The sequence below is a fragment of the Zosterops lateralis genome (genome assembly GCF_965231275.1).
Source record: "Zosterops lateralis genome assembly, chromosome: 4".
NCBI classification, from domain to species: domain Eukaryota; kingdom Metazoa; phylum Chordata; class Aves; order Passeriformes; family Zosteropidae; genus Zosterops; species Zosterops lateralis.
This window is the reverse complement of record NC_139765.1, coordinates 44,535,651-44,552,388: the sequence shown is the minus strand read 5'-3', so window position 1 is coordinate 44,552,388 and position 16,738 is coordinate 44,535,651. Positions and strand designations below refer to the sequence as shown.

The 16,738-nt window shown below is 39.2% G+C and overlaps 1 protein-coding gene across 3 annotated transcripts in view; it reads left to right on the top strand.

Moving 5' to 3' along the window:
- Positions 1 to 1,636: 1,636 nt before the first annotated feature.
- Positions 1,637 to 16,738, top strand: part of TMEM117 (transmembrane protein 117) — a 181,516-nt gene continuing 166,414 nt past the window's right edge. The window contains exons 1-2 of one of the 3 annotated variants that reach the window (XM_083858729.1): positions 1,637 to 1,696; positions 4,294 to 4,598. In XM_083858729.1, the coding sequence (XP_083714855.1) occupies positions 4,322 to 4,598 (277 nt within the window). In that variant the 5' untranslated portion in view covers positions 1,637 to 1,696; positions 4,294 to 4,321. Of the gene's footprint in view, positions 1,697 to 2,379; positions 2,406 to 2,528; positions 2,571 to 4,293; positions 4,599 to 16,738 lie in introns of those variants that run through there. The other 2 variants (XM_083858730.1, XM_083858731.1) reach the window with 2 other exon arrangements.

Genomic DNA, 16,738 nt, shown 5'->3' with positions numbered 1-16,738 from the left:
GGGCACAAACTGAAATATGAGAGGTTTCATATAATTTATGACAAAAAGAGAACATTCCAGTTACAGACTAATGTGCTGAAGGCTGATTTCTCATATCTGAGTAAAATGACACTACAAAAATTGATATTGTAATATCAATTAGTTGTATCAATATATGGTTAGTTCAATACTCACAGCTCTGCTGGAAACTGGGTGTAAAACCATAGCCTTTACACAAGTGGTATTTTGTAGTAGGAGTGCTGATAGATTAGTTTCATTCACAAGTATCAAAACTAACATTTCAAGATGACTCATTGTCCCTATTCAGCCTGCTTTTTAGGTTCCCCTTCTGGTTTTACTTCTGGTCTTTTCATGGGCTGACAGTTTTGTAGGTAGGAGTTTGTTTATATTCTTCTGTTGCAGGCAGTCCCTGGCTTTCAGGGAGCAGGCCTGATTAGTCTTGCCTACTGAGATTATTTGTTAATTGTTGCTATTCAGGTATGTATTTCATCAAGGAAATCTTGATTGCTTGGTTAAAAAGAAGAAATAGGAGCAGTCCACTTTTTAAAATATGAGTGAAACACTACACTTGTAAAAAATATATTAGCTTCCTCTTAAGACAACAAATGCAACATGAAATTTGAGGGAGATATATGGAGCATTTACTCTTTTGGTTGCTTTAATAGAAAAGCAGATGATTTTCATTTGATGAACTTAGTGACTTCAAAAACTTGTTCATTGATTTACTATCTGAAAAATAAGTTAATGGGTGCTTTGTAGTATAGCATAGGTTTCAATCTGAGCTGACGAGAATATTTTTTGGTGTGTAGGTGCATGAAGAGTATGATCTCTTTGTAGTGCACGCTGCCTCCCTCTCTGTGGATTCTCATTAGCTGAACATAAGGAGACAGTTCTGCAAGAGTGGCAGTACACACAGAACTGTTGCATGAACAGGCAGTGCTTATCACTGTATTTCTGTACTCTCACATTGCACATGATGATTTTTCATCTGTGAACATTTGAATTTTCTTTTCACTGTAAAGATAGCTTGGAGTGTGTTAGTGTGAAATACTGAATACTGCATCTTTACATAAAATTGAGGGTCTCAGACTCTTCCACTGAGGAAGATAACGTGGTGATTATGTTAGACATCTTCAATAGCAGTTATATTTATTTACAAAAATACATAAAACTGTATTGCCAGAAGTACAGAAGGGGTTCATAAGTCTTCTTTTGCTGCTTGTTCTGGTTTTGCCGGTCTTTTGCAACACGACTCTTCTAAAGACGCTTCCGCATTCCTCACTGGATCTCAGTCACATTCCTTTCTACCTTGGCCTGAAGCAGCCAGATGTCTGATGCCAAATTTCAACTCCTGCTGCAATGGAGTTACCTTATTTTCCCAACAAGATATTGAGGCTGTGTCTAGCAACTTCAAGTTTGTTTTATCTGTCTTCAGCAATGATCAGAACGAGTACAAACTGCATTAAAACCCAGTCATAATGCAATGCTAAGAGCATCCTGTAAACGTTTTCCTGAGATGTCAGCAATACCAGCACACTGACACTAGGGACCACATCCCACATTAAAAGGCTTCGGCTGACAATTCAGCTGAAGTGCAATGTCAACAATTCTGGCAAGCTGCACAGAGGCATTTAGCCCGACACAGTGACCGCACAGTGTGTGTGCACCCTGGAGCCTCAGCACAGCCCCTTCCCAAGTAAGTAAATTGGCTGTAGACTTCCTTCCCCTCCCAAATACAAGGGTATTCACAGCTCGTCCTGAGTGATCTGACTGTTATTGTTAGCCCTGTGCTTTTGTTTTGGGATATTAAATATCCAGATTTGACCGCCTGTTTCCGTGTTTCTAAATTTGCATAATACTGGAGTCTGACCTATGGGAATTGGGCGCTGCTCGGGTTTGGTTCACCTCGCCGGTTGGATAAGCCCCCGTGGCTGCCCGCCCACCCTTTTCCAGGGTGAATAAAGACACCCGGGGCACAGGGCGCACGTTTCGGGTCCTTGCCGGGCGCGGGCGGGCGCGGGCGCCGGGGGCGAGGGGACCCTGCCGCAGCGGCGCCGCCCGCTGCCGCCGCACTGCCGGTGCCGCCGGCCCGCGCCCGGGAGCGGAGAGGAGAGGAGCAGGGAGGAGAGGAGGAGCGCAGCCGCCGCCGCCGCCGCCGCCGCAGCCGCTCCCTCCCCGCGGCCGGGGGCGGGACGCCGCGGCACCAGCGCCGCTGTCAGCGCCCGAGGGGCTGGGGGCCCTGCCGGCCGCGGGGCAGCGGAGCGGGGCCGCCCAGAGCCCAGAGCCCAGAGCCCAGAGCCGCACCGGGGCGGGCCGAGCCCCGCCACAGCCGCAGCAGCAGCAGCAGCAGCAGCAGCAGCAGCAGCAGCAGCAGCAGCGCGCCCGCGGCGCGGATCCCCGTGGCGGTGAGTGCGGCGGCGGCCGGGGCGGCGGCGCTGCGGGGGCCTGGCCCTGCCCGGCCCGGGGAGGGTGAGGGTGAGGTGGCCGCGGGGGGGAAATGGGGCCATTTAACAGGTTGCGACGGGCGGGGGGTCCGCGACTCTCTTGGCGCCCACGCTTTTGGCGTTGAGGTAGGTAGGAGCAGGATTTTTGTTAGCAATTTGTCACTGCTGCTATTGCTAATATTGGCTTCTGGTGCTATAAAACGCTTCCTGGGAAGCCGCACCTTCAGCTGGGTGTTTGGTAACTCTCGGGTATCCGGCAGCTGTCAAAAATACCAGGACATGTAGTTGTTTATCTCAAGCCCCATTCGGGCTTTAAGATGGTTCATACACATGAGGAAATACCAAAACTTTTCTTACTGGTAAGAGAACGAAAGGAGAACGAGAAACACCTTTGAGCATCCTTATGGCTCTAAAGGCAGATTAATCTTCCCAGAGTGGTATTTTCTTAGGCAACGACCCTTAGTTTAAATCACTTTTTTTTCATAAAGTTTTTGAAGGTCTGACACTTCCTCATGCCAACTTTTTAACTCGATAATGTGGTAATTTTTTTCTTTTTCATATGTAATTTATGCATTATGAGTCATTATTTCTTCTTGTTATTTACTGAATGCCTCGTCTGAAACTGTCGAGAGGTTCTTTTACCCTTCTCATTCATTAGGTACAGGATTCCTTGCAATTTTGCTAATATAAATTAGGGTATGGAATTAAATGATTTTGGGACTGTCTAAAGGGAGACGCTGAAATTTGTACCATTTCTAAGTTTGCAAGTCCTAAGTTAGAAGTCCAGAAAGGGATGAGTAAGTGATCAGGGGTTTAGGTCTTTTGTACAGTGTTTTTTTGTTTGTTTTGGGTTTTTTTCTGCAGGGCATATGACATTTGCAAAAATTTGTCACTGTATCCTTCAAGGATAATGCTGTAATAAACAGACAATATTATTAGACACATTTTTTTTTCTTCCTACACACGGTGTCACTTGAATAATTTTGGTGTTCTACAACACAAAGGCCTTGTATCTTTGTGCATACAAAGTGGTCCAAGAGGATGAAACAACGAATTGTTTGTGAATAAAAGAAAAAAGAAATCAAATGGCAAACAATTAAAATGTTAACCATACATTTTTCTATAGAAGTACTTAATAAGTAGACAGGTTTCAAAATACAGTTTTTGTATTCATACAGAACAGTCCTTTTTCAGGGTGTCTTATTTTGTGGTTTTGAAAATATGCTTAGCTATAGGGGTACTCCCTGAAATCAATGAAAAGATTTATACAGGCCTGCCTGACTTCAAGAATTAATTCTAGGAAATTTTCCAACATGTTATTTATTCTTTCATATGAGCACACATTTCTGATGTTTCTGGATCATATGCTTTGAAGCTTCCAGTAGCAGACCCCTAGACTTGTGAGCTGGTTCCATCCTTCTCCTCCATGGAGAAAGATTCCGTGTAGGCTCAGTATGAACCTTTGTGAAATCTGTGGTGTATTTTTTGTGTGGCTGGAGAGGCAGTCTGGGTTTTAGGTAGCCTGCCATGTTCTTATATTCATTATTTTCATGCCTCATTATGAGGGAGGCATGAAAGAAATAGTATATTTGAGACTGAAAATCCTGTGCTACAATGTATGTATGGCTGGTTGTTGCTTTTACATTGGAATAGGGAGAAATTTCAGTTTTTCTCTACCTGGATCTAACAATATCTGTTGATTGAAATTTTCATTTCTACTCCACTCTAAAGTGTTAAAAATTACTGATGACAAGGTTGCAATGATTTGGTTATTGTAATGTGTGAGTCTCTCCTAAGCTCTGAGAATTTTGGTATATGTAACATTATGCATTTGTGTCTTTACATACAGGCAAAACCCCGTTCTTCAGTATCTGAGGATGGATAAAGACTTCCGCTACTACTTCCAGCACCCGTGGTCTCGCTTAGTTGTGGCTTACTTAGTGATCTTCTTTAACTTCTTAATATTTGCTGAGGACCCAGTATCTCACAGCCAGACAGAAGCCAATGTTATTGTTGTTGGTAATTGTTTCTCCTTTGTAACAAATAAATACCCTGAAGGAGGAGGCTGGAGATTTTTGAAGGTGTTTCTGTGGCTCCTTGCCATTCTCACAGGACTGATAGCTGGGAAATTTCTCTTCCATCAGCGCTTGTTTGGTAAGTTAAAAGATGCATCTGCTGACTTCCTGGTAATGGGTTTCTGACTTCTCCTTTTAGCTTTTCACTCATGGCAGTTTTGTAAACTTTGCTTTTAATCTCTTTTATTGCTTAGAGCTGTATAGAACTCAGTACATCAAAGCTTGCACCATCATGGAAACTAATACTATACCATAATTCTAAATTATTTCATTCAAAAGAGGATAAAAGCAGTGAAAGCTGACATGTTTTAAATACTTGGTATTGATCAGTAGTTTTCAATTTTTCCATGTTACAACGTACTTCTTTGCACCTTCAGACCAAATTTTAGCTCTCATTATGTAACTTTCTCAGCAATTTGAAGAAAAGAATTCTTCCTTGGGGCTGCAACTCTGCATGTCTTGTGAAAAGACACTTAAATGGAAGCAGAGGCTCTTGTAACTATTAGCAGAGTTGTGCTGAAGAGCTCCCATGTGAAAATGGGAATTCTAGAGAGGTAGGACCTGTCTCTGTTTTAGTACAAGAGCAAGTCAGTAAAATGGAAAGGCGGGAAATGGGGAAAAATATGACAGTGAATGTTTCCATACACAAGATATGACTTCACTGAGGAACGTACTGAACACGGACTAACAGAAAGGAATGAAATGGCCTTGGAACAAATTCTGAGACTGAGAATTTAGATGTAAATATATAGAGATACAAAACTATCCATTTGTTGTCTTAACTTACAAGTAGAGAGTGTTGCACCTGAAGGCTCAAGGCTGTCTCTGTGTTCTAGAGATAACTAGAAATCTTCAAAGATTTCTTTGTTCCTGCCATTTGCACTATTCTTTGAAACATCTGATCCTGGGTGTGCTGCTGCTGGTCTAGATGGACAACCCCCATATTCTTTTACTGGTAGCACTGCAGGATGGATAGTTGCTGGAACACCTCGAAGCACATGAGCAATAGGCCATTTCCTTAGTCTGTCTCATTCTATTAAGATCAAGAGAGAGCCACTATTGTTTCAATAAATAAAATGTAGAGCTGTTGTGTTGAGGAATGAACAGGCAAAGCCACATTAAGAGACTTCTTTTAATACAGACTTCTCTTGAAACACTTATTCTGAAAAATAATTAAGCATCATGAAGACTATTTGGCTATTTTACCAGAGGGTAATGGTAAATGTAGAATGTTCTCATAAAGAGGACATTTTACCTGGAACAAGGGCTATCACAAGAATGTTTTCAATTCCGGCTTCCCCGGCTGAGAAATTATTTTGTTAAACTGAAGACATTTAAGGAAAAGTGATGAAACTGATGATAAATTTTAAAAATTAGCCCAATAGTTAGAGGACTGAGAGGATAAAGGGAAGATTAGAGAGTGACTTGCTCAAATTTGAAGGACAGAACTTTCAGTTCAGCATATGTAATGCAAGGTCCAGTGCTTGGAAGTGGCAAATAGCCAGGATTTTTTTTTAAATCTGAAAGGCTAGACAACCAGTGGATCAAGTTTTTATAGGATGTGACCTCATCAAGACATGAATTTTTCTCTTTGAGAACACATTTTTCTGACTATGGAGTAATTATCTTCTATCTAGGTAGCTTATTATGATAATTCCTTCTGGATTTGTAAGTGAATAGCATATGTAGCTAAACATAAATTTTAAAGTGACTTGATTCAGTCTTTCTGCCAAACAGAGAAGGTCTGTCCAGCCTTCAGTGTCTGCTGCTTTGTGCCTTTGTGCAGTTGCTCAGTGAAACAGGATAGGGAACTTACCCGTATTAGCAGTATCCATCTTTTATTTCTGTAAGGATCACATGTCTGACCTGACCACAATGATGTTTGTGGCAGCACTAAGGTGGGGTCAGCGCTGAGAGGAAACCAATGGGCAAGAAATTCCTAACCCTGAAGGTTAGAAAAAGTGCTGGTTTGTGGATATTTGCAGCTGTGCTCTGGATAAGCAACATGGGTCTAGGTACAATCTGATTTGAAGCCAGCTGCTGCACATTGAGTTTCATGGCAATCTGAGCCAATGTAGGTCTGTCACAACCCCACCCTCCTAATGCCAGCCACATCATTTTGGTGCCTCCCTTGAGCCAATGCTGCTGTTGATGTGACAGTGCAGCAATCCAGCTCAGGCAGCCAATCTCATGGAAAATCAGTTCCTTCTGCTGTCGTCTACAGCAGCTCCTTGAACTGATGTGATCACTTGAGTGCCAGTGCTGATGAGATGGCCAAGGACTGTGCAGCCAGGACAGCTGGGGCTGTGGCAGCCACTCCTGGTGTTGTCTCCAGTGCTGTGGGACTGCACCCACACAATGTCAGTGGAAATGTGCTGCTGCTCGTGATACACTGTGAGCAGATGGCAGGCAGTGTGACTGAAGAGCTGACTGTATTGCTGACTGGTGTGGCTGTGTAGCTGGTGTGGATAGAGATCACTTTGATGAGAATGTGAGTTTACAGCTTCAGTCATCTCTGTGTCTCTGGAAGATTTGTACAGCCCATGCTGAAATATTTTCTGCCTGTTACTTGCTACTACTTTAATGACTTCATTGCCTAGAAATCCCTCTTTATTGAGGTCCTTATCAAATATGTCCTCTGGATCTTCTGGCATCAAGCAGTTCATGAATTCACCCCTTTATTGTTTTTAGTCTATTTTTCCAAGTAGTTGCTACTTTTGTAATTTTCTTTTCTATTTAACTTCTTTTTTTTTTTTTTTTTTTTTTTTAATGTTGAATTTCTTGGGACAACTCTGGTTTTAAGTCCATGTTTATTTATTTTGTTTTTTTTTCTCTGCTACACTCTCTTTGCAGGGGAAATTGTGACTTGTTGTTTCTTGTGGCCTGTGTATAACTTCCTGCAGTCAGGAAGCCAGATAGCACCAGTCAATCTCTCCCTCCCTGTCAGATCTTGGCTCACAGTGGAGCCTGCAAATTGAAAATGAAAAGGATTCGTCTGCATATCTCACTTTAAATGAAGAGGAAAAGGAAGGATTTTCTTTCTCTCTGCCCTTTCTGCTTTTTTGTTCCATGTCTTCTGTATTTCTTGCTGCTGAGTTTGCACAGGAACTAGAAAAATAGTGTAGCTAGAGCTGTGTCAGAATGCAGTTTATTGTCTTTGACAGTCACTGCCTGATAGCCATGGCTGTCATGGACTAAAACAATAAAAGAAAGTAGTTCAAGCATCTCATGTGTCTAAAAGGGGAAGGAGACAGGTGCTGGAATCCTGATTTAGGCTTCATCACTCTGAGTTTACAGAGAGATAAGGGAGTAGATAAACTATATTGATGAGAAGTAGAGATCTCAACTGGAGGACATAGTGGGATGTTTTCTGCTGCAGCCTTTGAGCAGTATTCAGGGAATCCTTCAAGACACTTCTCATGACTTAAGATTAGAAAACAGTTACTTTTGTTCTTTGGCCAAGAAATAGCTTAATTCATTTGATAAACATCTCCCATGATAAATATTTCAGTGGAAAATAGCCCTTATCTAGTACATTTTTTATATCTTCATGTCATGTGGTCAGAACAAGTAGAATTTAACATTGTCTTTGGGCTGTTACCCACTGTCTTATTTTGATCCATCACTAAGCGTATCTTCTATTTAGTTAGGTATTTTGTTCTGCTGTGCTTCTTACTTTGCAGTGGAAAGTGAAAGGTCATAGAAGAATATTGGAAATTTGGGGAAATGAAAACTAAAGATACATACCCCTGGTTTGTTTTTCATTCTGTATGAGAGAATTACTTGACATAAGAGAAAATGGTCATTTCTTGATTAATCTTCTGCTTTATTTAAACCAGAGGGAGCTTACAAACTGACCTATTGGATGACACTATGCATTCAAAAAATGCATTCAAATCTTGACTTAAAAGATATTCCTAAATAAGTATTTGCCTATTTTTCATATTGCTCTGGGGCATTGTACAGAAAATAACACAGTGTTTAAAGTGTAGAAAGTGTATGTTTTAATTGGCATCTGCTCAGAATATGCACAGTTGCTCTTCTACACTTCTTCAGACTGAAATTGTGAGTTCAGTCGTGGGGTTTTTGGCCTAAAGTTCAGGCTGTACATTTTGCATCAATATAGATAAACATGATCTATCATATAAATCTAAAATAGTCTTCAATTTGAATAGACTTTTAGCAGCATAAATTTAGCATAAATTGGCAGTATACTTGGAAATATATCTTACCTTTTTCAGTCCAACATTTTTGCTTTGACTAGTCCTTACGTTGCTAATCTTTATCTCGTGCTGCATATTAGATACATCAGTTTTTAAAAACTTACTTACTACAAAACATACATGTTTCTATCTGCCCATTTTTCTATTTCCAAAGATGTATTATAATCTGGTCAAAAGGCTGATTACAGAGGCGATATTTGTATTTGTATTGTACTTGTATTTGAATCAATTTTCAATGAGTGTGCTTAGATTTATATTTGTAAGTTCCTTTCTAAATGGTGTGGATGGAAAAACTAAATACTTAATTTAAAACAAGATATATATAACTAAATCTGTATTTCTTAAAATGGAGGAATCATAATACAGCAAGTACATTAGAGCTGTTGTATAAATGTTGAATTTAATGGGGTACTCTCTTAAAAATGTTCACAGTATGCAGTTTGTTTAAAAGTGAATGATAATCCCAGCTTTATAGGCACAGGAATAAATGAATAAATCACTCGTAGGAATTGCACTGAACAATGGGTGCACACAAATGTTGCAGATTTTTTAATGGACAGTAGTGCCATGCTGTGAGCAATTTCATGATACATGATTTCAAACAAAACACCCACCAAGGTTATGCGGTCTGAGAACATTACTCTTTTTTGTCAAACATCTTATCTGGAATGCTCTAAAAGATCACACAAATATCTTAAAAGCAGGCTCCTCAGTGTCTGGTTTTATGCTGAAATTTAAAAGATGTATTAACTGAATGAAGATTGCAAGGGGAAATTAGGCAGACTGGGATTTAGTCAGGATGATGTTGCACTACATAGGAAAAAGTGGATGTTAGGTAACAAGATAAATTCATACAATATCACATATATGATTAGTTAGTATCTTGATATATTTGGGGTCATGTTAGTGTAAAATCCAGGCAGTGGTATTGCTGCTAGTGTTGGCATATCACTTCCATAGTGGTGCTTGTGAAATAGCTAATGAACCATATGATCAGTTTTGCCAAAGAAGCTTCCCATAGATTTGTTAAGGTTTTCTCATGCTTGTTTTTCAGCCAGATTGTTTCCCATTCTTGTTTGATGGTAGTGATAGGAGCAGTTATACCACCATCTGTAGAAACAAGTTGTGTGTGTATGGCAATACTTGCATAAAATTCTAAGCTGATTGATAGAGCATATTCTTTGTTGTCAGCTCTGCGTCTTACATTACAGTAAGGACTGTCACTTAATACCCAGCAACTTTGTTCCTGCTCTTTCTTTTCCAGTGATGACTTCAGCTTAATAGAAAACAACTAATGTGACAGCTGGTGAAAAATATTGTCTTCAAGAGCCTGTTCAGTATTTTAATGACAATGACCAAGAGAATACTGTTGAAGCTGTTCAAGGTCTGCTGTGATTGCATCACGGTCAATTCACCTCTTTTGTACCAGTAAAATGTTGAATCAATACAGTAAAATTATTTTGGTGCTACAAAATGTGTGCCAAGTGACCAGTCTAACAGTTTGCTAATAATAATGCACAAGTGACTGTGAGCAAGCAATTCTGAGAGCCAGAATCCTCAAATTAAAAAATAAGTAAAATTTTTTAAAAAAGGTAACATAAAAAGAAGCTCTCAGCCAGCCACTGAATGAGTTGCAGGCTCATCAGATTCCAGCTCTGGCAAGCTGACAGTAATTCAGATATCAGCTTATTTTAAACTTTACATCATTCATGAGGGAGACCACAAGTGACCTTTCAAATATAAATGAAAAGCATGCAAGTAACCTCCTAATTTCTTCTCTTACACCTATTTTTAGAGAAGCCATAACATCTCACTGCTTCCTCTTTTCACACTTAATGAGAAGACTGCTGTTGTCTGCACTTAGCTTAGTTGTGGAATCAGTCTTTGTGTAGTAAATTGTAGAGTTTAATTGGACAGATACAGGCAATAGCTACAAAAGATTATTTTCCCTTCTATGAAAGCTTTGGTTCTATTGGAGGTGCATATCCCACTCCCCAAGCAGTAGCTTAAGAGTGCAAGAAGAGCTACATGTGTCAGATTTTCCATAATGGGAAAGCTCTAGATAATATTTAGCATTGAGTGACTGAAAACTAAAAATAACTTCATTGCTACTTTGTATTGATGTGTCAAATCTGCGTTTTTGATCTTTTTGACATGACGCTCAGATTTTTCTTTCTCTTTGAAGCCGTGAGGGATTTTGGAATGATGCCTGCCTCTTATGGGAATGATATGTCTCCATTCCCCAATTTCCAGAAATAGAAGTGAGCTTATTCTTAGTAGATATGTCCTGATGGGCATGGTGCAGGTGCAACCTAGTGCAGGGGAAAATTTCATGTGTCATGATCCCATACAAGGAGGAGATGGAGAGGATATTAGTGTGGAACATCACCTTGCCACGTGCCTGCTGCAGAGTCCCTAGGAGATCATGATTTCCTTGGTCATGCTGTGTCCTTTTGAAGGTCCCCTTAGGCTGTAAGAGTGGCATGAAGGTCCTTCACATACAAACCAATATTCCTCTCTCTGTGATTCTGTGGCCCATGAAGAATCCAGCCTGTGCGCTCCCCAAGCCTGTGCAACTGCCTTATAAAGTTACATATATATATACACACACACACACACACACACACACACACACACACACATACACATACACATATATATATAACTTTTTATTTTTTTTAATTCCAGAATGAACAAAACCCCTCAACGTATTCTGGTCCTTAAGAAACTTTGAATACCTTATCAAGATATAATAACTATTTAGCAAATAGTAAGTGTGGTGCATACATTTCTCATAGATATTTTACGTATGGCAAAAGTAAAAAGAATTTGTAAATGTATTCACTAGCCAGAGTGATGTTCAAGGAGGAGTAATTTTTCCTTATGACACAGGTAGGGCAGAAATGCAGGGTTTCTGAATATGACTGCTGAGATATGAGAGGCACATGCCCTAATTTCAGATACTGGAAAACAGAATTTTCTGCATTCTTCTTTTTCTTTTTTCATCAGAGGAGGCAATGTCCCTTTCTCCATTGAGTAACTCATGCCAGGGGATGCCTTAACTCATGCCCTGGTGCCTTTATGTGGGAAAGGAGTCTCCCAGGAGGAGGCTGAACATCTGAGTAGAAGTAGCAGCAGGACCTTGAATTCAGCTTTCATCTGCAGCACTGGGGTATGATCTTTCAAAGTGGCCAGCTGTTTAGGGCTTTTTAGGCTCACTTATGTACATGCTAAATAATGTCTTCTATTTCTGGGACACTGATGCAATGTCTGTCTACTATGAAGCAAAGAAGAAATTAAATCTGTACAAGATTCAGGTAAAGTCAAACATGCTAAACAAATAATGAAAAAATAATTAGGGCAGTGAGGGAGTAAAGAGATGAAGCAGGATGGAGCACCATGTTCCTACAGAGTCACAGCAACAATATTTAATTTTAGCTTACTTGAGTAAAAGGCCTAAAAATTGAGAGACCACAGTTTTAAATAATAAAACCCCACAAATATCCTAGCTCTTTTGCTAATCTATGCTCACATATGAAAGTGGCAAAAAGTATGGATCTTAATTCACACCTGATGGTGTAATGTGCTAGAGGTATAGAAAAGGGAGGAGGAACTGAAAACTAATGTTTTAAGTGGAATGTCTGTGGAGTTCCTGATCTGGGGAATTCAGGGCTTAGCAAAACATTCAATTTTGTATAACTTTCATGCAGCAAAGAAAAAAGTATTTACAAACAGTTTTCTCCATGCCTACCACTTTGCTTCATGTTATCCTCGATAGGTTCCAGCTGAGATTACTTTCGAAGTGGTTTGGGGCTTATGTCCCACAAGCCTTATCTCTGGCAGCCAGAAGTAGAGTAATTTTTATCTAAATTAGAGGTCACTTTTGTATGACTTGTCTAAATTCAGAGAGTAAAACAGGAGTGCTACTCTCTTGGGGATGTTTACAGTTTTCCATCTCTTAGGCTGCAGATAAAAAAGCAAAAATTCTCTTGAGGCTGTGTTTCTGCTTGCCTTGCTAGGGCACACACCAGAGCAGGCAGTCAGTGGTCTCTGCAAAGGTGAGGGCTGCACTGCCTGTGCAAAGAGCTGACCATGGCAGCCTGTGTGTATCCAGAGGTCATCAGAATGCTACTCTGGGTGTCAAACTAAACCAGAACTTGGTTCAGGCTCATGTAAGGTTGTGTAGAAAAGAAGAATTATTGAAGAATTATTGATCCTTGTACTTCTAGATGCAGTTTGATATCCCAATACTGTTGGTGTTGTTCTACTGTTGGTAGAATTGGTGTGGACCATATGCTTGTCTTTGTATGTTTGTCTTAGTTTTGTTCTGGGTTTTTGTTTGTTTGTTTGTTTGCCTTTTTTTTTTTCTTTTTTTTTTCTTTTTTTTAAATGTTGGGCTCTTGTTCAGACAAGCATGCCAATTCTCATTAGGGGTGCATTCTGCCTTAATTTAGTCCAGGAATGGGTTTTGGTGGTGTTAGGTGTATGATTGAACTCAATTATCGTATTTTCCAAACTAAATGATTCTGTGATTTCTAACTTTACCAAATGTGTGGTTTGTTAGTTCCACCACTAATTCCATGCCTCACCTTGCAGCAAAACTAACTAGAGTCCTGCTCAGGTGGGATTTTGATTTATCAGAAAATGAGTGATAATAGATCTGTTATTTTCATGCAGTGATAATGGTTATAGTAGACGAGGCTCAGCTGTTTTATAGCTGGGGTAGCAGCTTCAATTACAGTCTGTGCAAACAACTGGCCAGAAACACAGTTATCAGGGGAAAATTAGCTTTTAACAGCAATTCAGACTGAAATAATTATCTTTCAACAGAGGAGCACCTTCTAGTGGTCTCGAGTGAACATGGCAGGTAGTTGAACAGTTCTCCGAATAAGGAGAGCTAAATATGCTAGATAAAGAATAGCAATGCATATTTCTGTACACTATTTTTATGATTAAATTCACAATTCATTTAAAAACAAAGGAAAAAAAACCAAGAATGTATAGGAAAAAATTAAAACATTTTTCAATTACATTATTTTCTGCTCCTCCCCTACTCCCTGCCGAACTAGTAGTTTGCTAGGTATTCATGCAGTTACTTTGAAGGAGTATTTTTGTATATTCTACTTGTAACTGACCCACCCCTTTGCTTTCTTAGTAATGGAAATTTGTCTTCATTATACAGCAGTTCCAAAGGAAGTTTGCCATGGAAATATTACTTTGTTCGGTTTTGATGATTATTATAATACAGTTTCTCCAGCCAGAATATTCCTAGTGAACATAGATTTTGCAATATATTATTTGCCCTGGTTATTTTTGAAAATAACATAGTATTAAATGATTTAAAATTCAATTTTTCCTAAGTTACTACTAAATATAGTGGCTATGACTGTTTAGTCTTGTCCGTGGTCTCTTTCAATCTGTATGTAGTAGATAATCCTTTTTGGACATGATTATATAGTGTACAAAATACAAATGAATGATGTGCTATTTCTAGAAAGGCAAATTAAGATAAGCAATGCTTAATATTATGTCATTGTAGGATATTTGTGCATTGGTGGAAGCTAACTATATGAAACATATTCAGACTTAGATTTTCATGACATTTCTCTGAATTTTACAATTGAGTGAAAAATGTCAGATGCAAAACCTCAGATTTTCAGGTGCTTAAAAGAAGACATAGCTATTCAATTTTTGACTCTATAAACATTTTAAACATATTCCTGAGTTTTCAAAGTAGGAAACTTGACCTTTTTATTTCTGAAGAAAATTTTCAGCATTTTGGAAACTTCACCCCAAAACGGAAATAAAGTCTTGTGAAGATTGTAGCCCATGAAAGATAATCTTGTATAATTTGTTTTGGTGGTACCATCATAAAATAAGTTTGTTGAAATAGTTAGTAATTTGGCCTCCTCTATTCCCTGCTAGGAGGGCAAAGGGGTAGTAAGACAAAGTTAATGGAATTTTGGGGTTGTCAACCACTTCTGTAACCACCGGGACAATATTCTGCAAAATATTGCAAGTGCTACACAGTCACTTGTTAGAAGTACAACTGCTGACTGTAAGGCTGGTCCAAGTCTGGCAGAATAATAATCGGCCTTCCCATGGAAGATCTGTGCAGATTGCAGCACACACTAGTTCTGACATGGGCCTGGATTAACTGATTGTATCCCTTTCTGGTGCTCAGACAAGTGTTGATCTGGATGCATATACACGTGCCAGCTGAGAAGTGTATAGTTTACAAAAAACCAGTTTTCACTAAGTCTGGAAAAGCTCAGGTCTATGGGCATACCCCTGTACTCTACTGGGAGCTAGAGACTGTCTTTTTTGTCACTGGAATGCACTTCCTCTTGGTCTCATAAGACAAATTCTCCACTTGGCTTTGCACTGGTAACACAGACATGCTCAGTAACCCCTCGGGGGGCCTGGCTGTGAGATCTAGTCACAGTCTCCATAATAGACAACGGAGTTGCAAGTATTTATTGAGGACAAAAAATAACTCTAATGTTTAATCTGCTTTGTTATCTGACTCAAAATTCTTATAAATGTTTATTTTAAAGGCCTCTGTAGTAGATACATTGTAAGCAATTCTATTAATTATTAAAAATAAGCTTGCGAATTGGCTTCAGGCATAAAGAACAAACAGTATAAAAAAACCCTGATTATTTTGGCAAGTTGTTGCAGAGCATCATTGAACTGGTATTGAAGAACAGAGATTTTAGCACTTCCCTTCAGAGTTCAGCATCAGCATTATACAGGCTAAAAATATTGCTGTGTTTCTTTAATCTGCAATGAAGTTTGGATTCCAAAGAATTCAAAGAAGGAAAATGTAGTTTCTGGAGGCATGACATATATGGTGATAAAATGTCTTAGCTCTAAAATTAAAAAATAAAGAGGATCATGAAATTGCTTCCATAGGTTTGGCAGTTAAAATCCCAGGTTTCTTAAAAATGCTAAAAATTCTACAAGAATAAAGAGTGCAAAAATATTATTAAATAGTTACATGCCCTTTAACTAACTTGTTTTTTTATTATTCAGTGAGGCCATTTAAAAGCAGAATTTTTTTCACATTAATTTTTTAACCTGTGATTGAGTCACATAGAATTAAAAAATCTATACCTCAGGAACAAATGCGTTAGCATTTTCTGTTGCTAATGCAGGGTTTTCAGTTACTTCCCCACTAAAAAATGTTCTAAAACATTACAAGAAATCAATATCTATTTTTACAGGTTTCCTTTTATCTGCATCAGCACAATTGTCTAACCTGAAGTAATAACATCAGTAATAGTAAAGTCTAAAATTAAAATTATAGACTAAATCTCTATAATGGAATTTGAGAGGCACAGAAAAATTCAGAATTAAGCCTGCCTACACACTAATTCTGGCATAGCTTTAAGTCTTCCCACATTATCTGCATTTTACAACTCTTCCAAATCAACAGCCTGAAGTATTGCTTCTAGGTAATAGCAATGACATTAATGTAAAGCAGAAATGGGGTGCCTTCAGGACCCCCCCTGCAACGTTTGATATGGCAGATGGCACTGACCATCACCACCTGGCTCTTTCTTGTCTTTGGGTAATCCATAAAAAAAGAAAATGTCAGTTCTTTCCTTGCAGCAGCAAAAGTCCATCCTCCTGTTCTTGTTTTGGTATTAAAAGATGAATGCGCACTTTTAAACAATTCTATTCTTTTCTTCTTTGAGAAACAGCAAGAAATCTTTAAAGGCTACGTGTCATTTCTAAAATGTCATTTCTTTCTCTAAGGCAGGCAGAGTGCTATGCATTTCACCTCTGTGCACTCACCTGCAGTCTCTAGTTCAGATAAGGCCCTTGAAACCACCAAAATCAGGTAAGACAGGCTGTACAAGAAGGCCAGTGGAAAGACATCTGGATATGGACATCAGTCTTCTGACCAGTGTTGGCTGAACTGGTGGGAAACTGGAGATCCTGATCTCCCTTTGTCTTAGCACACAGTGTTCTATGTGAGAACATCAGTTTT